The sequence below is a fragment of the Caloenas nicobarica genome, chromosome 19 (genome assembly GCF_036013445.1).
Source record: "Caloenas nicobarica isolate bCalNic1 chromosome 19, bCalNic1.hap1, whole genome shotgun sequence".
In the NCBI taxonomy this organism is placed as follows: Eukaryota; Metazoa; Chordata; class Aves; order Columbiformes; family Columbidae; genus Caloenas; species Caloenas nicobarica.
In genome coordinates this window covers 920641-944525 of record NC_088263.1, presented here as the reverse complement: position 1 = coordinate 944525, position 23885 = coordinate 920641, and the positions used below count along the sequence as shown (strand labels likewise).

General features: G+C 63.4%; 3 protein-coding genes across 3 annotated transcripts; 2 read left to right on the top strand and 1 right to left on the bottom strand.

Annotated features, from left to right (window-relative positions):
* Positions 1 to 1389: 1389 nt before the first annotated feature.
* Positions 1390 to 2742, top strand: PHPT1 (phosphohistidine phosphatase 1). Its single transcript, XM_065648658.1, has 3 exons — positions 1390 to 1556; positions 1774 to 1898; positions 2345 to 2742. Exons 1-3 carry the CDS (start codon positions 1409 to 1411, stop codon positions 2435 to 2437), a joined length of 366 nt encoding a protein of 121 aa, XP_065504730.1. The 5' UTR covers positions 1390 to 1408; the 3' UTR covers positions 2438 to 2742.
* MAMDC4 (MAM domain containing 4) lies at positions 2566 to 17549 on the top strand. Its single transcript, XM_065648657.1, has 31 exons — positions 2566 to 2645; positions 3058 to 3219; positions 5686 to 6233; positions 6702 to 6815; positions 6987 to 7160; positions 7361 to 7486; positions 7756 to 7901; positions 8044 to 8128; positions 8375 to 8500; positions 8706 to 8852; positions 9046 to 9140; positions 9446 to 9604; positions 10211 to 10295; positions 10737 to 10886; positions 11053 to 11160; positions 11373 to 11504; positions 11738 to 11868; positions 11969 to 12074; positions 12389 to 12505; positions 12725 to 12859; positions 12972 to 13102; positions 13172 to 13388; positions 13797 to 13934; positions 14042 to 14163; positions 14794 to 14884; positions 15166 to 15312; positions 15602 to 15736; positions 15894 to 16021; positions 16114 to 16228; positions 16345 to 16520; positions 17098 to 17549. Exons 3-31 carry the CDS (start codon positions 6197 to 6199, stop codon positions 17143 to 17145), a joined length of 3621 nt encoding a protein of 1206 aa, XP_065504729.1. The 5' UTR covers positions 2566 to 2645; positions 3058 to 3219; positions 5686 to 6196; the 3' UTR covers positions 17146 to 17549.
* A 798-nt stretch (positions 17550 to 18347) lies between these two features.
* EDF1 (endothelial differentiation related factor 1) lies at positions 18348 to 21931 on the bottom strand. The gene is made up of 5 exons (XM_065648277.1): positions 21807 to 21931; positions 21583 to 21634; positions 20209 to 20369; positions 19519 to 19612; positions 18348 to 18936 (listed from the first exon to the last, which is right to left on the bottom strand). The coding sequence occupies exons 1-5, from the start codon at positions 21882 to 21884 to the stop codon at positions 18875 to 18877; spliced, it is 447 nt and encodes a 148-aa protein (XP_065504349.1). The 5' UTR covers positions 21885 to 21931; the 3' UTR covers positions 18348 to 18874.
* Between the last annotated feature and the right edge of the window lie 1954 nt (positions 21932 to 23885).

The following is a 23885-nucleotide window of genomic DNA, read 5'->3' as shown; positions in this document are numbered from 1 at the left end:
GTTGCCCTGTCAGTGCGGTGGGATGGGGACCAGGGGAGGGGGCTGTGATGGGCTGTGGCCGCTGGTGTTGGCTGGAGGGGCGGCAGCTGCAGCAGTGGGGAGCGGGGCTGGGGGAGGCCGTGGGGTGATGGGAGCATGGGCCAAGGTTTGCTGTGGGGTGCAGGTCCCAGCCAGTGTCCAGGCAAGACCCTGCAGAGCCCTCCTGGGGTGAGCAGTGCTCGGTCAGGGTGGGGGCACCCCAGGGACACCCCAGCCTCTGCCCACTGCACAGCCCGGCTGCCTGCACACCCAGCGGCCCCCACAGCTGCCCACGCACCCTGCCTGCACCCAGGGCCCTGCCCAGCCCTCCCGGGCCACGTCCCCAGTGCCCTGCGGAGCACCGCACGCTGCCGAGGCTGTACAAGTCCACGGGCACTGCCAGCGGCCCTGCAGGCTCTGCGGCAGGGGCCCTGTACGGTTGGCGGGTGGGAGCTGGGCTGCACAAAGTCTGTGTTCCTATAGCGTCTCTGTGTCCTGAGCATGTCACTGTTCTGATCCTTAGGTACTGCAGGGTCTCTATAAGGGTGTCCTATAGGGGGGTCACACCTATAAGGTCTCTGGGTACAGGGCACAGTCCCTGCACACGGGGCGGGGTGTGTGGGGGGCCCCTGGGTGCCGACACCAGCGTGGGGCCGTGCCCGGTGCTGGGTGCCAAGCCAGGCCTGGCCCACGGGACAGTGGCGGCCACCGGGGAGCCCGGCCACACTTCCGTGGGCTCGGGATGCACATGGGGCCGGCACGGCGGGGCGGGGGCAGGCGGGGGTCTCGCCGTGGCGGGGGCAGCGGGGACACCCACCCGCCGCAGTGCGGGCCTGCGTGCCCGGAGCGCTGGCGGCCAGGCCAGAGAGGTTCCGGGACGGAGGGCAGCGCTGCGGCCGAGGGCAACACCGGCACCGCCCACCCGGGGCTGCCCTCCGGCCCTGCCCGGCCCCGGGCTCCCGCAGCACTGCCCGCCCCCAGCTCCCCGGCTCCCCGGCCAGGCCCCTCTCCCCGCCGTCGCTTCCACCATCAGCGGGGCTCCGCACTGCGAGGCCGCGGGAGAAGGTCCCAGCGCCCCCGGCCCCCCCCGGTGCCCCTGACTCCCCCGGTACCCCCGACCCCGCGCTGCTCGGGGGGCGGGGCCTCGGGGGGGGCGGGCCCTGGGCGGGCCCTCGGGGGGCGGGCCCTCGGGGGGCGGGCCCTCGGGGGGCGGGCCCTCGGGGGCGGGCCCTCGGGGGGCGGGCCCTCGGGGGCGGGCCCTCGGGGGCGGGCCCTCGGGGGCGGGCCCTCGGGGGCGGGCCCTCGGGGGCGGGCCCTCGGGGGCGGGCCCTCGGGGGCGGGCCCTCGGGGGCGGGGCCGGGCGGAAGGGGCGGGGCGCGGGGCGGGCGCGATGGCGGCGGCGGCCGAGGCGCTGTCGCGGGTCCCGGACGTGGAGATCGACGGCGACGGCGTCTTCAAGTACGTGCTGCTGCGCGTGCGCGCGGCCGACGGGCCCGGGAAGGACGTCGTGCGCGGCCACGGCTGGGCCGAGTACCACGGTGAGGGGCGCGGGGCCCGAGGCGGGGCGGGATCCCCGGTGGGGCCGCGCGTGGGGCCCCATCCCGCCCACCCGGGGACTCCGAGGGGAGCGGTCTCTCCGCGGGCAGCAGCCCGGCCCCGGGACCCCACCGCGGGCGGTGGGTCTGGCGGCGGGTCCCCTCGCTCCCTCCCCCCGCCCCACGCGTGCCCCCGCCCCACGGCTCCCTCCCCCCGCAGCCGACATCTACGCGCAGACGGCGCAGGAGCTGGCGCAGCAGGGCCTGGGCTGCGAGTGCCTGGGGGGCGGCCGCCTCTCCCACCGCCCCCAGGAGAGGAAGATCCACGTCTACGGGTACTCGGTGGTAAGCGAGGGGCCGCGGGACGGGGGGACCCACCCCTGGGTGCAGCTGCTCCCTCCTGACAGCAGCATGAGTGCTTGTGCCGGTCCCACTGCTCGTGGCCAAACTGGCACCGCATCCCCTCGGGAGCAGAGGGGCCGAGCCCAGGGGCACCGGCGCTGCTGGTGGGGACGTGTGCTGCCCGCATCCCCCTGAGTGCCCCGGGAAAGGTGTCAGTGATGCTGGTGCTGGTTTTAACAGCTGCAGGGGGGCACTGTCCCCACACTGAGTTGTGCACGGTATAAGCCGTTGCCACAGAGGGACTGGAGCCAATCGGAGTTTCATAGGCACGGGCTCAGCAGCATCTGCTGGAGACTGTTGCCAGAGCCTCTGGTTGCGGTGAGGCACCCCAGGGGTTCGCCGAGTTCCCCCATGGACCGGCTCTACTTCGGGACTCTCTCCTCTGCCAGGGCTTTGGCCGAGCGGACCACTCTGTGACTACGGAGAAGCTGAAAGCCAAGTATCCGGACTACGAGGTCACCTGGGCGGATGAAGGTTACTGACTGGCTCTGGCCAAGCAGTGGCACCAGCATGGAGCTGGTGTGGTTGGATCTGGCGTCGGGGCGGGAGCAGCTGGCTCCCTGTGCTTGGCAGCGCACTGGGCTTTCCTGGCTTTCCTTTGTGTTGAACTCACCCGTTCTCCACCATCACTGGACTTCCCACGTGCTTCCCACCTCCCCAGCACAGCACAACAAGGCCTCGGTGAAGCCGGTAGGCGCTCTGCCCCAGCCTCCCCGGTGGTGAGCGGGTTTGTCCCACCTGTGTACGTGAAAATTAAACACATTGGGGAGTGCAGCTGCTTGTGTGGTCGGGCATTCATGGCTCAGCCTGCTCCTTCCCCCAGGTCTGGGTTGTACCCCTTACAGCAGGAATGACTCCCTGGCTTTCCAGCCCCTTGGGTGGCTGAGTCCAGAGCTGGCAGGTCTGGGGTGGGGACAGCAGAAAGTGCATCAGGATTTGCCTTGGGAAGGGCTGAGGCAGCTGAGGAGAAAGCGACAGGTCCCCAGGGCTGGCAGAGGGAAGGGCAGGGTGGTCTCGTGGGCAGGACTGTGTTCATCCTCTGCTGTGGGCCAAGCTGCCCGGAGTGCGGCTTGGCAGAACGGACGTGTTCCCACCCCGACAGATGGTGTCACCTTCAGGCAGAGCATCGGCCTTGACCTCGGCTCTCCGCACGGCAGGACCGGCTCCTGCCCTTCTTCGGTATTTCACGGGGAGACTCTGCGTGCACTTCCAGCGAGGAGCAGCAGGGGGAGCCTGGAAAAAGCTGCAGGAGAGCTCGAGGGAGGTGTGTGGGTGGGGCTGGCCAGGTGGATCCATCCATCCATTGCTATCCCGTGCAAGGTTGGGGCTGGAGGAACCTCCCCTCCCATGGTCGCAGCCCCGTCAGGCTGCGGTCCTGTGCGCTCCCAGCTCCTGCTTGCCTGCTCTGCCTGCTGCTGCCTCCCTGCCTGGCCCCTCGCACTCAGGGGTGCGAGTTACCCAGACAGGAGCTGGTTTGTCTGTGCCTGGAGCTGTGCAGGGCTGACAGAACCTGGTGAAGCTCAGCCCGTGCTGTGTCCTGCCCCAAACTCCAAAGGCAGATGATGACAGATGGGGATGAGCTGCATGGGCCAAGCTGGGTGTGCAGGGCTGGAGCTGTGTCTCCTGCAGAGGATGGTGCCCAGAGCTGTCTCCAGCCCTGCAAGCTGGTGGAGGTGGAAAAAAGCTGAGTGCTGCGCCCAGGACATGCATGAGGTTGCACTGGGGTTGCTAGAAAAATAGCTCTGCTGTGCCTGGACCTTATCTCCTCTGAGCTGTTGGCCATCTCCCTTGTGCTGGGGTGAACGTCAGGCAACATGCACATGTGCACTGGGCACTGGTGGCCATTAGGTGACAAACTCTGGGTGGGTGGGGGCCGACTGCCTTGCACTAGTTGCATGGGGGAGCACAGCTTCCCAAGTCACTGACTCGCAGAGCTTGGGGCAGCTCTGGGGATGTCCTGTCCACCCCTGCTCGGCAGGGCCAGCTCCAGCAAGTTGCTCAGGGCTGTGGCCAGGCGAGTTTTTGGCATCTCCACAGATGGAGACCCCACAGCAGCTTGGGCAACTTGCTCTGGTTTCAATGACCCTCACAGAAAACAAGGTTTTTCATAAGATAAAGTGGCATTTAATGTTCTCGCTTTGTTCTTGTCATCTCTTGTCCCTTCATGGGGCACTCACTGGCCCTGTCCCACCACCCCCTCCTGCCAGGGCTTTATCCACATGGGTGACAACCCCCTGCGCCTTCTCCAGACTGAGCAGCTCCAGCTCTCTCGGCCTCTCCTCCTGGGAAGTTTAGTCCCTTCATCATGGTCACAGCCCCTAGCTGGCTCTGCTCCAGTATGCCCACATTGCTCTCATACTGGGGGCTGAGCATCCCTCAGTGCAGAGAGGAGGGATCAGACCTGCGGTAGATGCTCTGCCTACAGCACCTGGGAGTCTGGTGGCCACTTTGCCGGAGGCCACGGTGCTGATTCATGGTCAGCTCAGTGCCTGCCAGGTTTCTGAGCAGGCAGGGACAGGCAGGGCTCCTGCCTGCAGGTGCTGCCAACCCCAGCCTGCCCAGGCAGGGAGGGCGCAGGGTTGCTGGCCCCTGCCTGTCCCGGCTCCTGCAGGGGCAAGGAGCTGAACCCTGCATTTTACTGCACCTGATGCAATCGTGCTGCAATCTGTTGTCCAAGGCCATCAGCGAGGAGGGGACAAACCTCCGCACTCAGCTGTGAGCAGCGGGGCCCCGGCTCCAGGCACGGGGGCTGCTGGCAGCAGAGCCAGGAGGTCTCCCCCGTGGCAGCGCCAGCTCTGGCAGCAGCCCCCCTGGGCAACTGAGACACAGGGGCCATGGTTGCCATCACCGGGTAGTTCTGGTGGTGCCGTGTGGGGCTCTGGTTGCCGAGCCATGCTCCTTCCAGGCTGAATGGCCCTTCCTGGGGCTCTGCTGGGGTTGTTCTCCTCAGGAGTGACCTATAGCCACACGGCTTTCCCCCATGAGCTGGGTGCTGAGATGCTCCTGCCAGCTGGGTTGGTGCGGGCAGGAGTGAGGGCTGGGTCCTGCTGGTGGCATCTCCGGGTCCCCAGGGCTGGCTGGAGAAGGGCTGGGCAGAGGCAGCCATGAGCTCGGGGAAGCAGCGCTGCCCACAGTCTGTCAAGCTCTGTGCTGGCCTGAGCACCCTCCCAAAGCAGCGACCGCACAGACCGCATGTGGCAGCAGGAGCACAGGGCTACCAGGCTGCTGGGGAGGCTGAGTCCCCACTCCTGCTATCAGCATGTCCTGGGGACTGCCCCACCGGGTCTCTGGGGCTGGGCTGGAGCCCCAGCTTTTGGCAAAGGCAGCTCAGCCAGCTGCAGGGCCAGGCTGTCCTCCTGCCTGTCCTCCTGCCTGTCCTCCTGCCTGTCCTCCTGCCTGTCCTCCTGCCTGTCCCTGTCTCCTCTCCCAGCCTGTCCCAAGTCTGCAGACAGCCAGCATTTTGTTCTGAATTTGAAGCCCAAACAGTTTTATGGCTAGATACCCCCGGTCCTATGGATCCCTGCCTGCTGCAGCTCACCATTGCCTGGGTGCATTACGACCTATTTGTACCTTTCCTGCCTTGAGGTTTGCTCCTTGCACCCCATTTTCACTGCCCCCCAGCACAGCTGCCCTCCCTGGCCAGGGTGCACCCTGCTGCCAGCCCAGGCTGTGCACCCAAAGGCTCTCCCGCTGCTCCTTATGCTCAGGAACTGTTTCTCCCTGTGGTTAGACACAATGCAGCCCAGGCAGCTGGCACAGCATGACCCCCGCACCCCTGGCAGAGGTGCCACCTTCTCCCCCAGGATTGGCAACATCACCGACTCGGCAGAAGAAGTGGCCTTTTCCCTTGCCCAGCCGCTGTGTGCCACTGGCCCATGTAAGCTGGCCCCAACCCAGTCAGAATGGCACCCAGCATCTCGCCATGGCTGGAAAAGGGCATTGAAGAAGAGGGTTCAGCGGGGAAAAGCAACAGAAGGTCTCCTGGGGACACACAGCTGCCAGCTCGACGCCTGTGGTGCTGATGGTGTGCCGGGCAGCAGGACCATGGGTGACCTGTCCCAGCTCTGCAAACCACCTCACCATAAACCCCATTGCGGGGCTGGGAAGCTGATAACAGCGGGGCTGAAGTCCAACACGAGGCAGGTCCTGGGGAGCAGATTCCAGCCCGAGGCTGGCGGCGTGGCCTCCCCCACCAGCCCTGTGCCTCTCCCAGCTCTGTTTTGCCGTTGCCGGAGGCCGGGATGGCCGAGCAGGCGGTGCTGGTCCTCCTGCTGCTGGGTGAGCTCTCTGCCTCTGCGGGGGTCGTGCTGTGGGGAGGGAAGGGACACGGTGCTGGCTGCTCCGCTTGTGCCTCCCCAGCGTGGGGTCCCATGGGAATCACTGCTCCCCCCACCTCAGGGGCTGCACTGCTCTGGGGGGTTGGGGCAGATCCAGCCCAGCAAAACCCTTCTCTGGGCTCCGCTGGCGAAAGTCAGACGAGATCGCCTGGAATCAGTGAGTGCTGGAGCTGCCAGCACCTGGACTGGGTATCACTGATGGCTTTGGGAGGTGTGGGGTGCCAGGGCAGTGTGGGGGATCCTGTCCAAGGGACAATGCCACTGAGAGCTCAGCACTCCCCCCAGCAGGATCCCAAACCGGGAAGACCAGACAAATGTCACCTGCAGGCCACGTGTGCCCTCTGTCACCTGCCGTGGGCACCATGCCCAGATCCTTGCAGGGTTTTCAGCCTCATTGTCTCTCCCATAGCTAGGACCGTCCTCCTTGCGGAGTCCTTGGTTGTCAACAGCTGCAGCAGCGTGGCTGAGCAGCTCTGCAACTTCGTCTGTGACTGCAGCGACTGCTCAGATGAGAACCAGTGCGGTGAGTGCCCGGGCCCTGCCCCGCTCCCCAGCCCTGCACCTGGGGGAGAGCGGTGATGGGGCTGCGGGCACGGGGGTGCGGGTCCCTGGTGGGGGCACAGGTCCCCAGGGTGGGTGCAAGTCCCCAGGGTGGACTCAGCCCTGCCCTGACACCCCGTCCGCCCACCCTCAGGGTACCTGCGGGGCTCGGCGGTGCTGGGCACCCCCTTCACCTGTGATTTCGAGGAAGGCGACTGCGGCTGGCAGGACGTGAGCACCTCGGCATTCAGATGGGTGCGGGGCCGGGCCAGCCTGGCCGCCTGGGGCATGGGGCCCCACTCAGACCACACCATGGGCACCGACCTGGGTAAGTGGGAGCTGCTCGGCTGGTGAGTGGGCTCTGGGTACCCACAGCACCGCACCTCTGGCCCGTGGGTGCTGCCACAGCCATTGCTGTGGGGTGCAGGGGCTGAAGCAGTCCCACGGCGGGGCAGGCGCAGTGCCAGCCGCAGCTCTGGTGCCATCTCGCAGGGCTGCAACCCCTGCCCTGCTCTCTGCCCTCCCCAGGGTGGTTCATGGTGACCGTGTCACCCCCGGCAAAGACCAAAGCCACGGCCTGGCTCAGGTCACCAGTGATGCGGGATGCAGCTGCCACCTGCGAGATCAGGGCCTGGTACCACCTCTCGGGAAGCGGTGAGGGCTCCCACGGCCGGGCTTTGGGGCACAGGGAAGCAAGGATGGGGTCAGTGGGGAGGGACTTGGCTGTCTGCCCCCACAGCAGGGAGAGCGCCATGGGCACCGCCAGATGGGTCCTTGCCATCCCACTCACCTCTTCCACGCTCCACAAGCAGAGCTGGTGGGACCCAGGGGTCCCAGATCTGGTCCCCAGAGCGGGTGGGGCTCAACTTGTCCCTGCAGGGGGGTGCCCAGAGCTGAAGGCCACGTTTTGGGGCTCCCCACAGGGCTAACCCAGCTGGAGCAGCCGGTGCTGCGCCTGGCCATGGCACACAGGGACGAGGTGGTGGGGCTGTGGCAGAGCCCCGAGCGCGGAGGTGAGGGCTGGCACCAGCTGGTTGCCTACCCGGGCCGGATCACGGAACAGTTCCAGGTGAGACAGGGCCCTGTTGGTAACCGAACACCCGCCTCGTGATCTGGGGCCAGAGGAGCTGCGCGATGCAGCAGAAGCCCAGGGTGCCCGGGCGGCTCAGGCAGATGCTCAGCTCATGCCATCTGTGGCATCTTGTCGGCAGCTCATCTTCTCCCTGACACAACCCCCGGCCTGTGGGGCAGAGCTGGTACTCGACGACATCGTCTTCAGGAACTGTGGCTTACAGGGTGAGTTCCTCATCGCTGGGATGAGATGTGAGCCAGGATTCCTAGGGAAACTGGTCTGGGCATTGAAGCCAGGGGAACTCTGCTGCTGCCCGCTGTGTCTTGAGTCCATCTGCCTGGCCAGGGCACAGGGCGGGTAGCAAAAGCCTTTTCCCTCAAGCAGCTCCGGGAAGGCTGTGGGGGGAGCCCAGGATGTGCTGGGGTCCCCACAGGCTGACCAGGTGCTGATGGTGTGTCCCACCGTCTCAGAGCCCAGGCAGCAGGTCTGTGTGGAGGAGAGCCGCTGCCGCCGGGGCTCCTGCCTGGCACAGCACCGCTTCTGCGATGGCACTGACGACTGCGGGGACGGCTCGGACGAGGACGCAGAGCAGTGCAGTGAGCATCCCTGGCCCCAGGGCGGTCCTGCCCAGTGGCCTCCGGCCACATGGATGGGCTGAGAGTCTGCCCTGGCAGGGGCCACCCCAGCTGTGACACATGGCTGTGCAGCCAGAGGGGCAAAATCAGCCTGAGGGCTTTGTGGTGGGGTCAGCCCATCACAGGAACCTTCCTGGGTCACTCTGCTGTCCCTTCCTCCCTGCAGAGTCCTTCAGCCACTGCTCCTTTGACCAAGGGCTCTGCAGCTGGGAGCTGGAGGTCAAGCAGGTGGCATGGGAGAGGAACACGAGCCTGAACCTGGGGACAGGGTACGGCATCCCCACCCGGGACCACAGCAATAACAGCAGGGCAGGTATGTGGCCAAGCACCAGCCAGGGGGCCCTAGTGCTGGTCCCAGGGCACCACTGGCACTGGGCCGGTTGTGTCCTCCGGCCCCTGGGGCAACACAGGCCTGGGCTTGGCTTATGGCTGTGCTGAGAAAACAGCAACTCGCATCTGCACACCCAACCCGGCACCACTCAGTCCCTTCCTGGCATCTCCTGTAGGTTTTTTCCTCCACGTGGGCAGCGCCTCGGCCACAGGGACAGGCAGCACAGCCTGGCTCAGCAGCCCCACTTTGAAGGCCAACAAATCCTGCTCTGTGAGTCACGGTCAGGACCCCATGTCACAGCCCCTGTGGGCATGGCGGTAATGGGGAGCAGGGTCACTGGCTGTGGGGATCCTTGCGTGGGTCTGGGGTTGTGTTTGGCCCTTTGCTAGAGATTGGCAGCATGTTTTGGGGAGAGGTTTGGTGGCATCTCCAGTGCCAGCTGGGACCTCTGAGCTCTTCCAGCCCCACCATTGTGAGCATCCCGTGGGGTGGCAGCCAAGCTGTGGGGTGCAGGGGGCTGCGTGCCTCTGCCCTGAGGCTTCAGGTCTCACTCACCCCCCTTTCCCCATCCCCAGCTCGTGCTGTACTGCTACCTCCATGGCTCAGCCACCAGCAGCCTCAGCATCTCCTACGTGACCAACTCCACCAAGCACCTGGTGAGGGAGAGGACGGGAGACCTGGGCAACTGCTGGGTCCGGGAGAGAGTGGACTTCAACGTGACGGAGAGCTTCAAGGTGGCTGGTGCTGTGGTGGGGCAAAGGGTGGTGGGCCACCCCACAGAGGGCACAGGGCTGCCCCCAGTATTTACCTATGGGACATGGGGTAGAAGTTGAACTGGGAACCAGATGCCAGAGCTGAGCCTCCTGGTGCTGGCATGTGTCATGTAATGTCCCTGTGCCCACACCTCCAATCCCCCTACCAGCCCCCCGGCCCAGGGACCACCCCACTGGAAAGGGCAGGCGAGAGGTGACTTCATCCATCCCATGTCACCCCATGCCTTCCCACTGTCCTGTCTGCTGTCCCTCATGGCCACCCACACAACCTGACCCCCTCCCAGCTGGCCCTGGAGGACACGCCAATGGCACCTGATGGCATCCTGAAGGCACACAGCACCCCAGGCAGCCGCATGGCTGTGTGCAAGGGCAGCACTGTCACCCGAAGCCCCCATGGCCCTGTCAGCCCCCCCCCCCACCCCTGCCAGCCACAGCATCGCCCCTGCCCCCCTCCAAGCCCCTTCCTTGGGGAGCGTGTCGGCCGATCACGGGAGCTGGGCTCCCCGGGTCCCGCAGCTCCCCCGTGTCCCCCCATGCCGACGTTGCTGGTGTGGTGCTTCCCTGCAGGTGCTGATCGAGGGAGTGGCTGGTGGCACAGGGACCGTGGCCATCGATGACCTGTTCCTGTCTCCGGGCTGTGTGCAGGAGCAGGGTGAGCCGGGGGGCAGCCGTTCCCCATCCCTGCTCCTGCACAGGCAGGGCTCCCCAGGTGTCCTGTGCCCACGGCACATCCGTAAAGGACACACCGCAGGGTCTGCCTGTCCCTCTGCTCATCACGGTGACCACCCTGGGCACACCATGGCAAGCACTTGCCCTAGGGCCCACAGCCCAGGTTGCCTCATGTCCTTGTCCTGTAGCTGTGACACCCCCACCCCTTCACCCCAAAACCTCCTGCCCCGAGCAACATCACACTGGGCAGCTCCCACCACCCGCCTTGGTCCCCTTCATCTGGTGGCAGTGGGCAGGGCTGGGGGACATGACAGCTAGGGAGATGGTCAGGGACAGGGGACATCAGGAGGGGCTGTGGCTTTAAGGGGTGACACTGCTGAGCCCCCTCACCACCGCTCTTCACCCTGGGGTGTTTTGCCATCAGAGGACGCTTCGACCACACTGCCAAGCCAGATGGGTGCCACCCCTTGTGCGGCTGGGGAGGTGCCCTGTGACAGCGGGGGCTGCATCGACGCAGAGCTGGCCTGTGACTTCGCCGAGACGTGTGCTGATGGCTCTGATGAGAAGTGCTGCGGTGAGAGCCGTGGGCAGGCAGCCGGCTCCCCAGGAGCCAGGCGGCGGAGGGGACCAGGACAGGGTGACCCACACACCCCTTGGCTGGCACGGCCAGGGGAGGTGGGTGCCCGCGCAGCCCCCGGGTATTGTGCTGGCCCAGCGGGGCTGAGCCTGGGCTTTTGCAGGAGCAACGACCTTCGAGGCGGGGGCCGGGGGCTGGCACGATGTCAGCGTGGGGCAGCTGCGCTGGGCTGTGCAGAGGGCCACTGAGCCTGCTGACACCATCCTTGCCGGTGAGGCCATTCCCAGCAATGAGAAGATGCTCTTTGGTCCCCAGCCCCATGGGGGCTCCCAGGGTGCAGTGACCCCCTGCTCCTGCCCAGCCGGGGTGGGTGGGTGCCACCGTGGGAAGGGTGGGAGTGATGCCCAGGCAGGGTGCTGGGCTGGGGTGCTGCCAGGGGTGCAAGGCCCCTGCCCTGACCTCTCAGGGTGTTTATGTGCCCAGGGGCTTTCCTGGCCCTCGAGGCAGGAGAAGGACAAATGGTGGCTCCTGCAAAGGCACGCACGCCTTTCCTGGGCCCCTCCGGCCCTGCCTGCGCCATGGAGATGAGCTACTACATCCACAGCGGCCCCCAAGGTACCCCCAGCCCTGGGCAGAGCCCCCACGCCTGCCCGCCTTCGCTGCCTCTCCCGGCCCTGCTCTGCCCCATCACACCATCCTGGAGCTGGGGCATCCCTGTACCCATAATTGTCCCCATCCCTGTCCCCTGTGGCTGTGGATCGGGTGGGGTGCTGGGGCCCCAGGGGGCTCTCAGCCTGTGGCTGGGGACTGCTGGTCCCCACAGCCTCCGCACCGCCTCTCCCGCCCAGGCTTCCTCGCTGTCAGCATTACAGATCACAGCACTGGCACCAAACACCTGGCCTGGCACACACAAGGACACAACGGCCTGGCCAGGGGACACGTCCATGTCCCACTGGGGGAGAGGACCCGGCCTTTCCAGGTGCACCCAGGGGCACGGGGACCAGCCTGGTTGGCTGCTGGAGGGGCAGTGCTGGCGCTGCCAGGCACCCCAGAGCTCACTGCCACCACGCTGTCCCCAGGTCGAGCTGCTGGGGCTGGTGGATCTGCAGGACTCAGCGACTGCTGCCATTGACAATGTGACATTTGTACAGTGCCACCCCGACGTGGTGCCCTCAGCGGCTGCGGGTACGGCCAGGGACCTGTGGGCAGGGAGGGCAGGCACAGGCAGGACAGGACCCCAGTCCCCTGCCCACAGAGGTGGATGCTGCTCCCACAGGGGCTGCCTGGTGACTGTCACCCTGTCCCCAGCCCAGGGGCGGGACCATGGTGCAGAAGCCCTGGGGCTGGGGCCAAGCACACATCCTGCCCTGGGGAAGCTGCATGGGGTGAAACTGGAGAGTGGGGTGAGGGAGCAGAGAGAAAGGGACATTTTGAGGATCTGTTTGCTTTTGGAGTGCCTTATCCCCCCTCCCTGGCTGTGGCTTCCGCTCTTCCATCAGAGCTGTCCTGCAACTTCGAGAAAGGCACGTGCGGCTGGTACCAGGACCCGTCCAGTGACTTCCAATGGGTCCGCGGCACAGGGCAGGGGCAGGGCTCTGACCACACCACTGGCTCAGGTAAGGAGCTGGCTCCCCACCCGTGGGCCTCAGGCAGCCCAGGGGACCCCGCAGCCTTCTGTCCCCAGGGCCGGGACGTTCCCTGCGCACTCCAAGCAGCCCCATGCCTGTGGGGTGAGCTCGGCTGGGGCAGCCCAGAGGTACCTGGATCCAGGCCTAGATACAGCTGGGGGCACCTGTGTCCACGTCCCCTCCACCCTGGCTGTCCCCAACACTCAGGCTACTTCTTGGCCGCGGATCCCTCGGTGCTGTGGAGCCGTGGGCAGCGGGCACAGCTTGTCACCTACCAGCAGGAGCCCACGGCCACCCCGCGCTGCCTCTCCTTCTGGTACCGCCTGGCCGGCCCGCAGATTGGTACGCAGCCCCACGGCACCCTCCTGGGAACGCCCCAGCCTGGCTCTGCGCCCTGGGCCAGTGGGGTCCCCGAGTGGCTCAGGATGTTGCCCAATGCTCCCCTCCGCCCCAGGGACTCTGAATCTCAAGCTGCGGCTGGAGGGAGAGGAGGAGACAGTGCTGTGGACCCAGCGTGGCACCCACGGCAGCGTCTGGCACCGGGGACGGGCGACACTGCCCGCCACGGGCCAGCGGCAGTACCGGGTGAGGGCCGGGTCCCCCCGTGCCACTGGGTGCCAGTGAGGCTGTTTGACGCCTCTGTCTCGGTGGCAGGTGGCCTTCGAGGCCCTGCGTGACGGGTTCCTGGGGGACATGGCACTGGATGACGTGGCGCTGACAGCGGGGCCCTGTGGGGCTGAGCTCTCCTGCTCCTTCGAGGCAGACGCCTGCGGGCTGGCAGCCAGCGGGCAGCACTCCTGGCTGCGGCAGAGCAACAGCACCGGCACCACCGCTGGCCCCCCCGCCGACCACACCACGGGCACTGCCATAGGTACTGGGGCCAAGGCTGTCCCGGGCTCTGGGAGAGCCCTGCCTGCCCTGGGGGGCCTGCCTGTCCTCCCTGCCTGCCCTGGGGGGTCTGCCTGTCCTCCCTGCCTGCCCTGGGGGGTCTGCCTGTCCTCCCTGCCTGCCCTGAGGGGTCTGCCTGTCCTCCCTGCCTGCCCTGCCTGCAAAGTGCCCCGCCTGCCCCACCTGCCCTGAGGGCCCTGCCTGCTCTCCCTGCCCAGGACATGCAGAGGGCACCCCTGTATGGAGTTCCCCAACCCTGGGGCTCCCCAAACCCATTTTTTCCCTGGCCCAGCATTCCCCAACCTTGGGGGGCTCCCCAGCCCCAGCGGTGCCCTGCTGCCCCCAGCAGGGCTGGGTGGGAGTCACGGCACAGGGGCTTCTCTCCCCCCAGGCCATTACATGGTGGTGAGCACGGGCAGGGCCTCCCTGCCGGCAGGGCACACGGCCACGCTCACCTCCCGGCCCTACCAGCCCTCCGCGCCCGCCCAGTGCCTGGCCTTCTGGTACCAGCTGAGCGCCGGGACCCCAGGTGAGTGCCGCCACCCCCTGTGAGGCCCCAGGGCACCTCTGGGTGGGTGGGGGAGTCCCACACTGCACTGGCCCAGGACCCCTCTCCATGATGGGTGCCCTGGGCAGGATCCCTCGATGTCTTTGTGGAGGAGAGCGGGGTGCGGAGGAAGGCGATGAGTGTGACAGCCATGGAGGGGGACGCTTGGCACCGCGGCCACGTCACTGTCCAGCCAGATGAGGATTGGCAGGTGAGACAGGACAGGGCACCAGGGACCTCGTGTCATGGAATCATAGAATCATTTCGGTTGGACGAGACCCTCAGGATCATCGAGTCCAACCATAACCTAACCTGACTCTAGCACTAAACCATGTCCCTGAGAACTTAATCTAAACCCCTTTTAAACCCCTCCAGGGATGGTGACTCCACCACTGCCCTGGGCAGCCTGTTCCAATGCCTGGCAACCCTTTCTGTGAAGAAGTTTTTCCTAATACCCAATCTGAACTCCCCCTGGCGCAACTTGAGGCCATTTCCTCTTGTCCTATCACTTGCTACCTGGCAGAGGAGACCAACACCCTCCATGGTCCAAGCTCCTTTCAGGCAGTTCAGAGATCAGGTCTCCCCTCAGCTCCTGTTCTCCAGGCTGAACCCCCAGCTCCCTCAGCCGCTCCCATCACACTTGTGCTCCAGCCCCTCACCAGCCGCTTCACCTCCTCTGCACTCTCTTTAGTATTTCAATGTCCTTGTTATGATGAGGGGCCCAAAACTGAATAAAAGGAAAAGAGGCCAAAACCGCCAGGGAGGGGGCCAGGCTGGGGGTGGTGGGGGGAACGTGGCAGCTGCCAGCCTCAGCGTGCTGCCCTGCCCACCCCTCCGGCAGGTGATATTTGAGGCAGTGGGAGCTGGGGGTGACCAAGGGTACATGGCGCTGGACGACCTGCACGTATCAGATGGAGTCTGCCCCGAGCCAGGTGAGAGCTGACACCACAGGGGCACTGTGGACTGGCTGGGAGGGACAGGGCACCCATGGAGGCACCTGGCCATGGGCATGAGGACAGCCCGTCCCACCCATCACGGCTCTGCCATGGCCGCCGGGCACTGAGCTCCTGCCCTGAGCTTGGCCTGGCCCAAATCTGGGTGCAGTGGGGAGGGGGCTGGGGGTTCCCCCCAGATGTCCTGTCTCCCACCGGGCGGAGCAGGGCAGCGGGTGCCAGCAGCTCTGGGTGTATCACAGCCCCCCTTTTCCTCCCAGCGTCCTGTGACTTCGAGCAGGACATGTGCGGCTGGAGCAGCCCTGCGGACCCCCGCCTGCACAGCTTCGCCTGGGGCTGGAAGAGTGGGATCCCCCTTGCCAAGTACCCTGGCCCTGAGCAGGATCACACCCTGGGCACAAGGGATGGTAGGAGACACCCACTCCTCCCACAGCACCCCGGCGTGGCTGGGAGCACAAGGATGAGGGGATCCCCCATGAATGTGTCCCCTGCTCAGTGCGTCCCAGGGGTCCTGGCTCCACAGCATCCCCGTTCCCTCCTCGTCCCAGAAGGGCAGCTCAGTCCCAAAGGCAGTGAGGAGCGGAGCCAGAGTTGCAATCCTCAGGGCATTGCTCTGGGCAGTTTGTGGGGGAGCAAGACACGTGGGGCGGGCTGCAGGATGGGGGGATACGCTGTGCTCTGTCCCTACCCATCCAGGTCACTACGTGCACTTTGACACTGGTGTGCTGGGCCTTGGGGGCACCACTGCCCAGCTGGAGAGCCAGCACCTGCCTGCTGCTGCCGACTCCTGCCTGCGGTTCTGGTACCACATGGACATCCCAGAGCACCTCGGTAATAGCAGCAGGGAGGAGGTGCTGTCTCTGGGGAGGACATCATGAGCCCAGAACGGGAACAGGGGCTTGGCCAGGAGCTGCCACCCCCGACTCTGGCTCTTGGGGGACTGTGGGTGGCTGTTGATAGCGGGCACCTGTCCCCCTCCACCTGGCAGCCTGTGGGGAGCTGCGGGTGATGCTGCAGAGCACGGCAGGGCAGCGAACAGTATGGAGCATGTCGGGGCACCAGAGCCGGGGCTGGCGTGATGGCGTGGTGCCCGTGCAGAGCCCCAGCGAGTTCCAGGTGAGTGGTGTGGCCTGGGGTGCAGGGTGCCCTCCAGGAGAGTGGGGTGCCCTCCCTGTGCATCACCCCCCACATCCCATCTTTCCCCACAGATTGTCTTTGAGATCACCACGCGGAAGTGGCCGATGGAGGGGACGGTGGCACTGGATGACATCGTTTACAGCACCGGAGGGAGCTGCCATTCCAGACTGGAGATGCTGGTGGAAGGTGTGTGGCTGATTCTGGCTGCGACCTCAGAAAGGTCAACCCGGTGCCACTCGAGGTGCTGGCGCTGCGGCTGGAGCCAGCTCTCCTGGGCCTGGCAGCATCTCCTCTCCCTGCAGAGAAACCCTCTGGCAGCTTTGTGGCAGAGGTGGTGCTCAGCCTTCTCCTGGCCATCATTGTCCTGGTGCTGGTGGCCACCGGCAGCTGGTACTGGCTGAAGCAGCGAGGGCTGGCGAGCGGAACACCAGCAGAGAGCAACGCTCCCCAGGGCTTCGACAACATCACTTTTCGAGATGTAAGGACAGGGGTTAAGGGCTCCTGCTTGCCCCCAACCACACCAGAACAGCATTTTCCTAAAAGCTCAGCAAATCCCAGCAGCCTCCCCCTGAGCTCACACTCTGGCAACAAGTCAGGGAGGTGCAAAGGGCTCAGCCTCTTATCTGGTTGGCAGCAAACGAGTGACCTGGACCTGTAGGACTGACCTGGAAATGCTGCTGCTGCCATCAGGCAGCTGCTCTAGAAAGAGCTGAGGCTGCGATCCTCCTCCCCAGAGCCCTGTGGGGAGCAGGTCATGCAAACATTGCTCATCCTCCTCAGCCAGCAACTCAAAACCCTGAGAGGCAGCTCATGCTGCAGTTTCCTTTGGCAGATTTGGTGCCATGTCATCCCCAGCAGAGCCACCAGCCCCAGGACTGACCCCACAAGGGGCCGTGGAGCTCCCCGGGCGTGCCGGGGGGTTGGTTCCTCTGCCAGGGTCACGGAGCGCCAGCACACGGGTTCTCCCCTCTGCAGCTTGGAAGAATTCCTCGTATTTCAATTTAGACACAGCCTCTGTTTGCTGAAACCAATTCCCAGTCACCCTTTCTTTACAGGACAAGGTTGTCATATCTCCAATGCCAAAAGACAGGGATGAGAACTGAAGTCCTAGGGCAGCAGCAGGAGCTGCCTGCTGAGCCCCACGAGGTGCGCAGGGCAGAGATCATCACATCAGCGTCCCTCACACTCCAGCAGCCGGCTCCAGCTATCGGCATCGGGGAGCAGCCACGGGTGCTCGCCCCGAGGTGCTGGCCCCCTCAAGGGATGTGCCGCTGGCCCTGCTGCCTCCAAGCGCTTGGGAAAAGCAACATTGTCTTTTGTAACATGAACTTTCTGCACCAAGCCATGGTGGTGTGCCCCTGCTTTGACAGGACCAGGAGTTTTTCGCAGTGGGCACCCCCCTGACTGTAGGAGGGGGTGAAGGGCACAGTCCTGGCCCCGCCAGGGCTGGGCAGATCAGCAGGTGCTACATGGAGCACAAGCCCCTTCCCACATGCGTCCCCTGGGAGGAGACCCAGCTGGGGTTTGGGGGTGGCTGGGAGGGCAGGGAGCAGGGGGGGCACCACACAGCACATCCCAGGGCAGGCAGCAGCCCAAACCCCGCTGCAGAGGCACCCACCAGCTGCAGGGCTGTCCCCACGCCTTGTGAGGGCTCTTGATAATTTGCATTTAGATGTCACTGGGAAAATGAAAATGGTCCCAAAGCGCAAGCTGGGCTCAGGCACCTACATCTGCACCCACCCTCAGCCCAGGACCCCTCTCTTACCCCGCAACCTTCAAAACTGAATTTAAAGCCATGCAACCCTTCAGCAGCCCCAGGCCAAGGTGGCCAGTCCAGCCTGTGCCCTGCCTGTCCCCAGCAGCTCGGCCATCCTGCTCCCTGGGCCTGTTTGTCCTCACTCCGCCACAGAGAACTCTCCCATCAGCTCTGTCCCACTTCAGTTACACCACAATCAGTCAAGCATCATCCCCACAGCCCCAGCACCGCCCAGCAGGAACCACCCCCAGCACCACCGCATTCCCGCAGGGCTCTGGCTTCATCCAAACACCCAAGTGTCTTCACATTGCTCTAGCTCTGCAAAGCTCCCCAGAGAATCCACTCGCCTTTGCAGAAGATAAACCCACAGTATTGATTTCATCGCAGGGCTGCAAGCCAAAGCTGCAGCCCTGAGCGCCAGGACAGAGCAGAGCACAGCCCTCGCCCAGAGCTCCACGCAGTCCCGCTGACACTGCTGCAGCTTCAGCCATGCTCAACCACAAACATTTACTACCAGCTGGTGAACACGCAGCAACTACCCCATGCAACTGAAGGCTATCAAACTTTATTATAGATCTCTTTAAAACAGGCTGGAAGGAACAAACAAAAATGTCGTTGTGATGCAGTGACTGAGTCACCATTTCAAATGCAGACACTGACCAACCCTCAACTCTCCCTAATTATTTATATATAATATATCCCACCCGTCCCCAGAATTGCTCCAATTAAATGATCACATTTCAAACCAGCCCAAGTGTCTTAAAATTAGCTGCTTAGATTCTAAACACCAAGACACACGTTTTCTGGCAAATCGGATGCGGTATTTTTGGGGATTTAGTTCTTCAATCTCTGGAAAGGAGGAAGGAAAAACAAAAAAAAAAAAAAAAAAAAAAATCAGGAAAATTGCTTCTTTAAGGTTGCCTTTTTACAGCAGGTACAGATTCGGCAGATTTCCCCCCCCAAAGCAAGTCTGAAACCCTCTTGTTCAGCTTGGCAATACGAAGAGAGATTCTGGTGGTCAAGGAGAACCGGCCAGGCGAGATCAGTCTGAACAAACTGATTTCGAGGCTTTGTTGTCATTTCCCTTTGGGGCCGGTTTCCAGCGGTTTTCCAATGTCCTTCCCACGCAGTTTAAGGCCTGGATTAAGACAAAGGAGACAACCATCGTCAGCTGCCATCAGCACTCAATCATCCACCTGATAACTTTATTTCCACAAGTTTTTGCTATAAGGAAGAGAACATCCAAATAAGAGGGCAGGGGAACCAGAGTCAGGGAGAATCCTGCTTTAGTTTCTAGGAGCATCAGACTAATGTCAGAAAAGATCCAATTCTTGCTTGTGCACTGTCTTCCTAGAAAATGGCATCCGAACCGGCCTGGGAGAGTAACATCAACACTAGCGGCTGCAAGATACTTTCCCAAGTACAACCAGGTGTTCATGGGTCTCAGTACCTCACTGATTTTGGGGGGAAGCGTGCAGGGGTGGGCCCCAGGGCACGGTCCTGAGCAAGAAGATGAAAAACAAAGGAGAACAAGAGCTCTGAGTTCTGGTTTCAGTCAGCAGATCCAAGTTTTATCAGAAGATGGCTTAATGACACCGCACCCACAATAAGCTACAGCCAGCAACTCCTCCTGATGTGGAAAATGTAACTTAAACCAAAACATCTCTCCTGGACACTGAAGGCATGGATGGTATTTTTGAAGACTCCTTTCTGAACTTACCAATGGCTCTTTCGATCTTGCCCATAACCTGGTTATTGGGGATTGCTCTTCCTGATTCGTAGTCAGCAATAACTTGTGGTTTTTCATTGATTTTCTAAAAAGAGAGGAGGCATCTCAAACACTGGCTCCATACACAGCGAAGTACTCACACAGATAATTAACAGCACCTAATTATGACAGAATCAGAAGACAAAGTGCTACTTCCAGGCTTACTCCACCACCACTGTCGCCTCCCTTGGCTATTTGAGTGTTGCAGTGAAGGTGACACCACCCTGGACAGGCTTCTGCTTTCTTTGGCCCCCCAGAAGGAGCAGTAATGCTCTGGATTGCTGTTGCTTAAGACAGCAGCGAGCTTCTGAATGCTGCGGCAGGCCCAGATGGTACAAAAAACCTCATGTCAGTGCTGAGTTGATGGGAGGAGAGGGAAAAACAAAACAAAACAGCCTCCTACCAGCTCACCAGCTGCAGCAACGCTGTCTCCAAGCAGGTGTTCAAGAGCTGTACAGATAAACCCCTAACACATTTCCTATGTAGCTAATGTTGCCCGGAGATCAGAGTTCACCAAACTCCCTGCTCATGACACTGTCCCACTGCAGCTGCCCACGAGGGGCCAGGAAAGGTTTCCACCTTCGCTGGAGGTGCCTGAGCCTGCCCAGGAGGGGAGGGCAGCAGCCAGCGGGCCGTACTCACTGTGGCCAAGTCCTTCTGCGTCATGCCCTTGCTCTGCCGGCCTTGCTGGATCACTTTGCCCACCTCCAGCGGAACCCTGTCATGGTGCAGCTCCTCTGTTTCTCGGTCGAGCTTGGCCGTGTTCTTTGTAATAAAGTGTTGTTTGTTCTGGCCTGCTGCCCCTATCATTCAAACCAAGAACAAAAAAACCAAAGACAAACAAAACAAGGCTCAGAGCTGTGCCAAAAAGTATCAAAGTGCTTTTTCTAAGCACTCAGCTGCTCAGGATCCCAGGGAGCTTTCAAGATTTCGACATGCCATCATCAGCGCTGATCTCAAGCAGACCCTGCGCAAAGCAGGTCAGAGAACATGCTACCTTCATGCTGATCTCTAAACACAGCCATGCAGAGCCCTCCCCTTCCCTTACTTCACACCTGAACTTCACTCCAGATAGGCAAGATGTTGCTATTGCTTGGGGATTTCATATTGAAACTTCCCTCCGGACACACATTTGTGCTACAGTGTGGGGGGGTTAATATCTGGACTTCTATCTTGTTTGCTCAGGTATAAAGCAGCATGAGTAAGTGGCTTTTAATCAATATTTTGATGCATTTTATAAGTAAACTCTAACTGTACTTAGCTTTGCTGAAAGCCTATGGTTCAAAAACATGCTATTTGTTTTGTCTCATTTTAGTTGCAGTAGTTAAGTCCTAGTTTGAAGTCTTTCTCTCACGTTGGCCTCTGACATCCAGTCTCTTGATAAAGCTGACTAAGGTGGTTCAAAGATCATCTATTTACTTATTTCCAAACATCATAATCTCATTCCAATGGTGAGAGAACCTGAGAACTTACATCAGACAGGAAGCAAAGAGCAACGTCACAGGAAGATAAGCAGTCATAGAAATCCTTAAGCATGTGTTACCAACAAGAGAAATAAGCAGCAAAAATTAGGATTTAAAAGTTTTGTGATGATGAAGGCTCTTCTAAGAGCCTTGTGGCCTCAAGAATACCAATGTTCTTGTTGACATTTTTCTTTCTGTTTGCTCTGACACCAGCCAGAGTTCAGCTCTGGGCAACCAGGATCTCAGAGCCGGCTACAGGGGAGCGCTCCCCTCGGGCCCGGGCGCTCCCCCTGCCCCGGGCACCCGGCGGTTCTCGGCTTCACGCAGCTCCACTCAGAGCGACCTTCGCCTTGGCCGGGCAGGCTGCCTCCTGCCCCCCCTCCACCAGGCGGCCGCCTGCGGGAGCGGCCCGGAGGGGCGGGCCGAGGTGGCCTGTGGCCGGGCCGGCCTGTGGCCGGGCCGCGGAGCCCCCGCCACGGGGAACGGTGCCGCCGGGCCGGGCTGCCCGGGCCTCGCCCCCCAGCCCCGCCGCAGCCCGGCTGGGGATACCCACACTTCTTGGAGGTCTCCACGTCCTCTCCGCGCCGCTGGGCCGCCAAGATCGCCTGGGGGAGGAAAGGGGCCGACGTGAGCGCTTCGCTCCCCGGAGCCGCCCCGTCAGCGGCACCGGGCCCTGGCCACGGCCTCGGCCGGGCCTCTGCCGCAGAGCTCGCCCGGGCCCCAACCGCGCCAGGCCCGAGCCCCCTCGCCGCTCGCCGCCGCGAATCACCCGCTGACCTGCTTGGACTTGGCCTGGGCCGCGCTCGGGCCCTTCTTGCGCAGCACCGTGACCGTGTCCCAGTCGCTCTCCGCCATGGCCCCGCACCGGCCCCGCCCGCCGCCGCGCGCCTCTGCCCGGAGCCGCGCCCGCCGCTCAGGGTGGTGTAGCCCAACGCCCGGCCCCCGGGAGGCGGGGCCCGCCGTCGCGCTCGCCGATAGGACAGCGCTCACGCCCTTCAGGAAAGGCGGCCTCTCATTAGCGAGGCGCGCTCTTAGGGGGAGGGGCCTCGGGTTGCTCAGTGGGATTCTGCATAATAGCACTCCGGGCGTGACGCACTGGTTGGGAACAGGCGCAGAAACACAGCAATCAAACCTGCTCGCTCTCCGATTGGCTAATGTACACGGCAGGCTGGAGGTGGGCGGGCACGCGCCTGTGCACGCTGAGAGGCTGCTGTCGCTGCCAATAACCCGGTGCCAAGAAGGGATTGGCTTATCGCTCGGTGCTGTCGTAACCGCTGGCTAATCGCCGCGCTCGGCTGGGCGGAGCCGGGCACGCGCCGCGGCGGCGGTTCGCGGCGGGCGGTGCCGCGGTGGTGGCGTCAGCGCGGGCCGGTGCCCCCGGCGCCCACGGCTGCGGTTCCCGCACGCCCCCAGTGCTGAGGACCTGCCCGGGCCGCAGCCGGCGGGAGAGCGGCGTGGGGCCTTCCCGCCTGCCCCGGGCCGCAGCGCGGGGCCTGCGGCGGGGATGGGGGGTTTCCGCTCCCCGTGGTGGGTAACGCGGGTGGAGCTGGAAGGTCCTTCCTGCCGCCGGAGGAGCCCCGGGGGTTCCCTTCGGGCCCCTCGCAAGGCGGAGCAGGAGTCCCGCTGCCCGGGCAGCCCCTGCTCTCCGCGGGGGCGGCCGCTCGGTGCCGGTGACTGGACAAGCTGCCCCCGCAGCGAGCGCGGCGCTTCGGCTGCTCGGCGGGAAAATTCACCCGTTTGCGTCCGGTTTGCAGAAAACCCGCGTAAGGCCGTGAACGAGTGGGGGCTCTGCTTCTGAGCGGCAGCAGCGTCCCTGCTCGTTCCTCTGGGAAGGGATAAAACCACTCAGCCCTGCGTCTGAGTCACCCGAAAAGCTCCACAGTAAAGGCAGGAGAACCCGACCATATCGCTGTGGTTTCTGAACTCAGGGCCGTGGGAGGGGGGACGGGAGTTCAAACCCCTTGGCAGTGTTTTTGCAGGTCCTCATAGCAAAACGCAGGGGAGCTGCTGGGTTCCAGGTCACGGGGATCGGGCTTTGTGCAGCAACAGGGCACTGGGAGAGCGTGTGGGGTTTCCCTCCACACAGTCGTTCTGTGGCTCTGTCACCACGACAGCTGTGACACCAGCTCTCCAGCTGCCCAGGAGCCTTGGGAGAGTGGTCTTGGTGTGCGAAGGTGGAAGGTTAATGCTGTGCATTACTCGGTGCCACAAGAGTCGCTCCTCAGGCCCTGCGGTGGCAGCCGGGGTGTTGCAGCAGCGGGTTCAGAGCAGCCCCGGATGGTTCTGTGCCACGGCTGGAGCTGCAGGTGAAACGTTGCTGATGGTTCCTGCCTCTCTGGGAACAGCACATCCTGCCCCCAGCGCTGCTGCTGGGGTCACAGCATGCTTGGAAGTGGCAAAGGGGTTTTCCCTGAATCACGTCAGCCAGCCAAGAACTTTGGTGATGTAAAGGTTTCCGCAGCTGCTTTCCCAGACTAGCACAGCTGCACCGGGAAAAGGAATGTTGCGGTGGAGCGAGTGAAGCGGTGCCAGCATGGACATGCGGCGGTGCCAGTCCCAGGGGAGCTGCATTGTGCTCGTCCCAGTGCCAACATGTGCACAGGGACACATCTCATCCCCGGCCCCCAGGGAGTCCCCTCAGTCGCTGGTGCCGGCTCTGCGGGAGCATCTCACCTCAAAGGGCACCGGCGCAGCCTTTGGTCCCGTGCGAAGGTCTCAGGGCCGCCCTGGCCTCGGCTGCAGCCAGCTCAGGCCCTGGCGAGCTGCCCCCATTTGCCTCCCTGTTGTGCTGCTCAGCGCCTGCACCGTCCCCGCAGCCGGGGCTACCGGGACAGACCCCTTGGCTGCGCCGTCAGG

What these genes read in the sequence shown, in the direction of transcription:
- MAMDC4 (XM_065648657.1), top strand. Translation starts at nt 6,197, where the DNA reads ATGGCCGAGCAGGCGGTGCTGGTCCTCCTGCTGCTGG. An exon ending in CGGGCCAGCGGCAGTACCGG is followed by an intron (nt 13,103 to 13,171) that starts GTGAGGGCCGGG and finishes TCTCGGTGGCAG; the next exon opens with GTGGCCTTCGAGGCCCTGCG. An exon ending in AGAGCCCCAGCGAGTTCCAG is followed by an intron (nt 16,022 to 16,113) that starts GTGAGTGGTGTG and finishes CTTTCCCCACAG; the next exon opens with ATTGTCTTTGAGATCACCAC.
- PHPT1 (XM_065648658.1), top strand. Translation starts at nt 1,409, where the DNA reads ATGGCGGCGGCGGCCGAGGCGCTGTCGCGGGTCCCGGACGTGGAGATC. An exon ending in CGGCTGGGCCGAGTACCACG is followed by an intron (nt 1,557 to 1,773) that starts GTGAGGGGCGCG and finishes CTCCCCCCGCAG; the next exon opens with CCGACATCTACGCGCAGACG. An exon ending in ACGTCTACGGGTACTCGGTG is followed by an intron (nt 1,899 to 2,344) that starts GTAAGCGAGGGG and finishes CTCCTCTGCCAG; the next exon opens with GGCTTTGGCCGAGCGGACCA.
- EDF1 (XM_065648277.1), bottom strand. Translation starts at nt 21,884, where the DNA reads ATGGCGGAGAGCGACTGGGACACGGTCACGGTGCTGCGCAAGAAGGGC. An exon ending in CGTGGAGACCTCCAAGAAGT is followed by an intron (nt 20,370 to 21,582) that starts GTGGGTATCCCC and finishes TTTGAATGATAG; the next exon opens with GGGCAGCAGGCCAGAACAAA. An exon ending in CGCAGAAGGACTTGGCCACA is followed by an intron (nt 19,613 to 20,208) that starts GTGAGTACGGCC and finishes CTCTCTTTTTAG; the next exon opens with AAAATCAATGAAAAACCACA.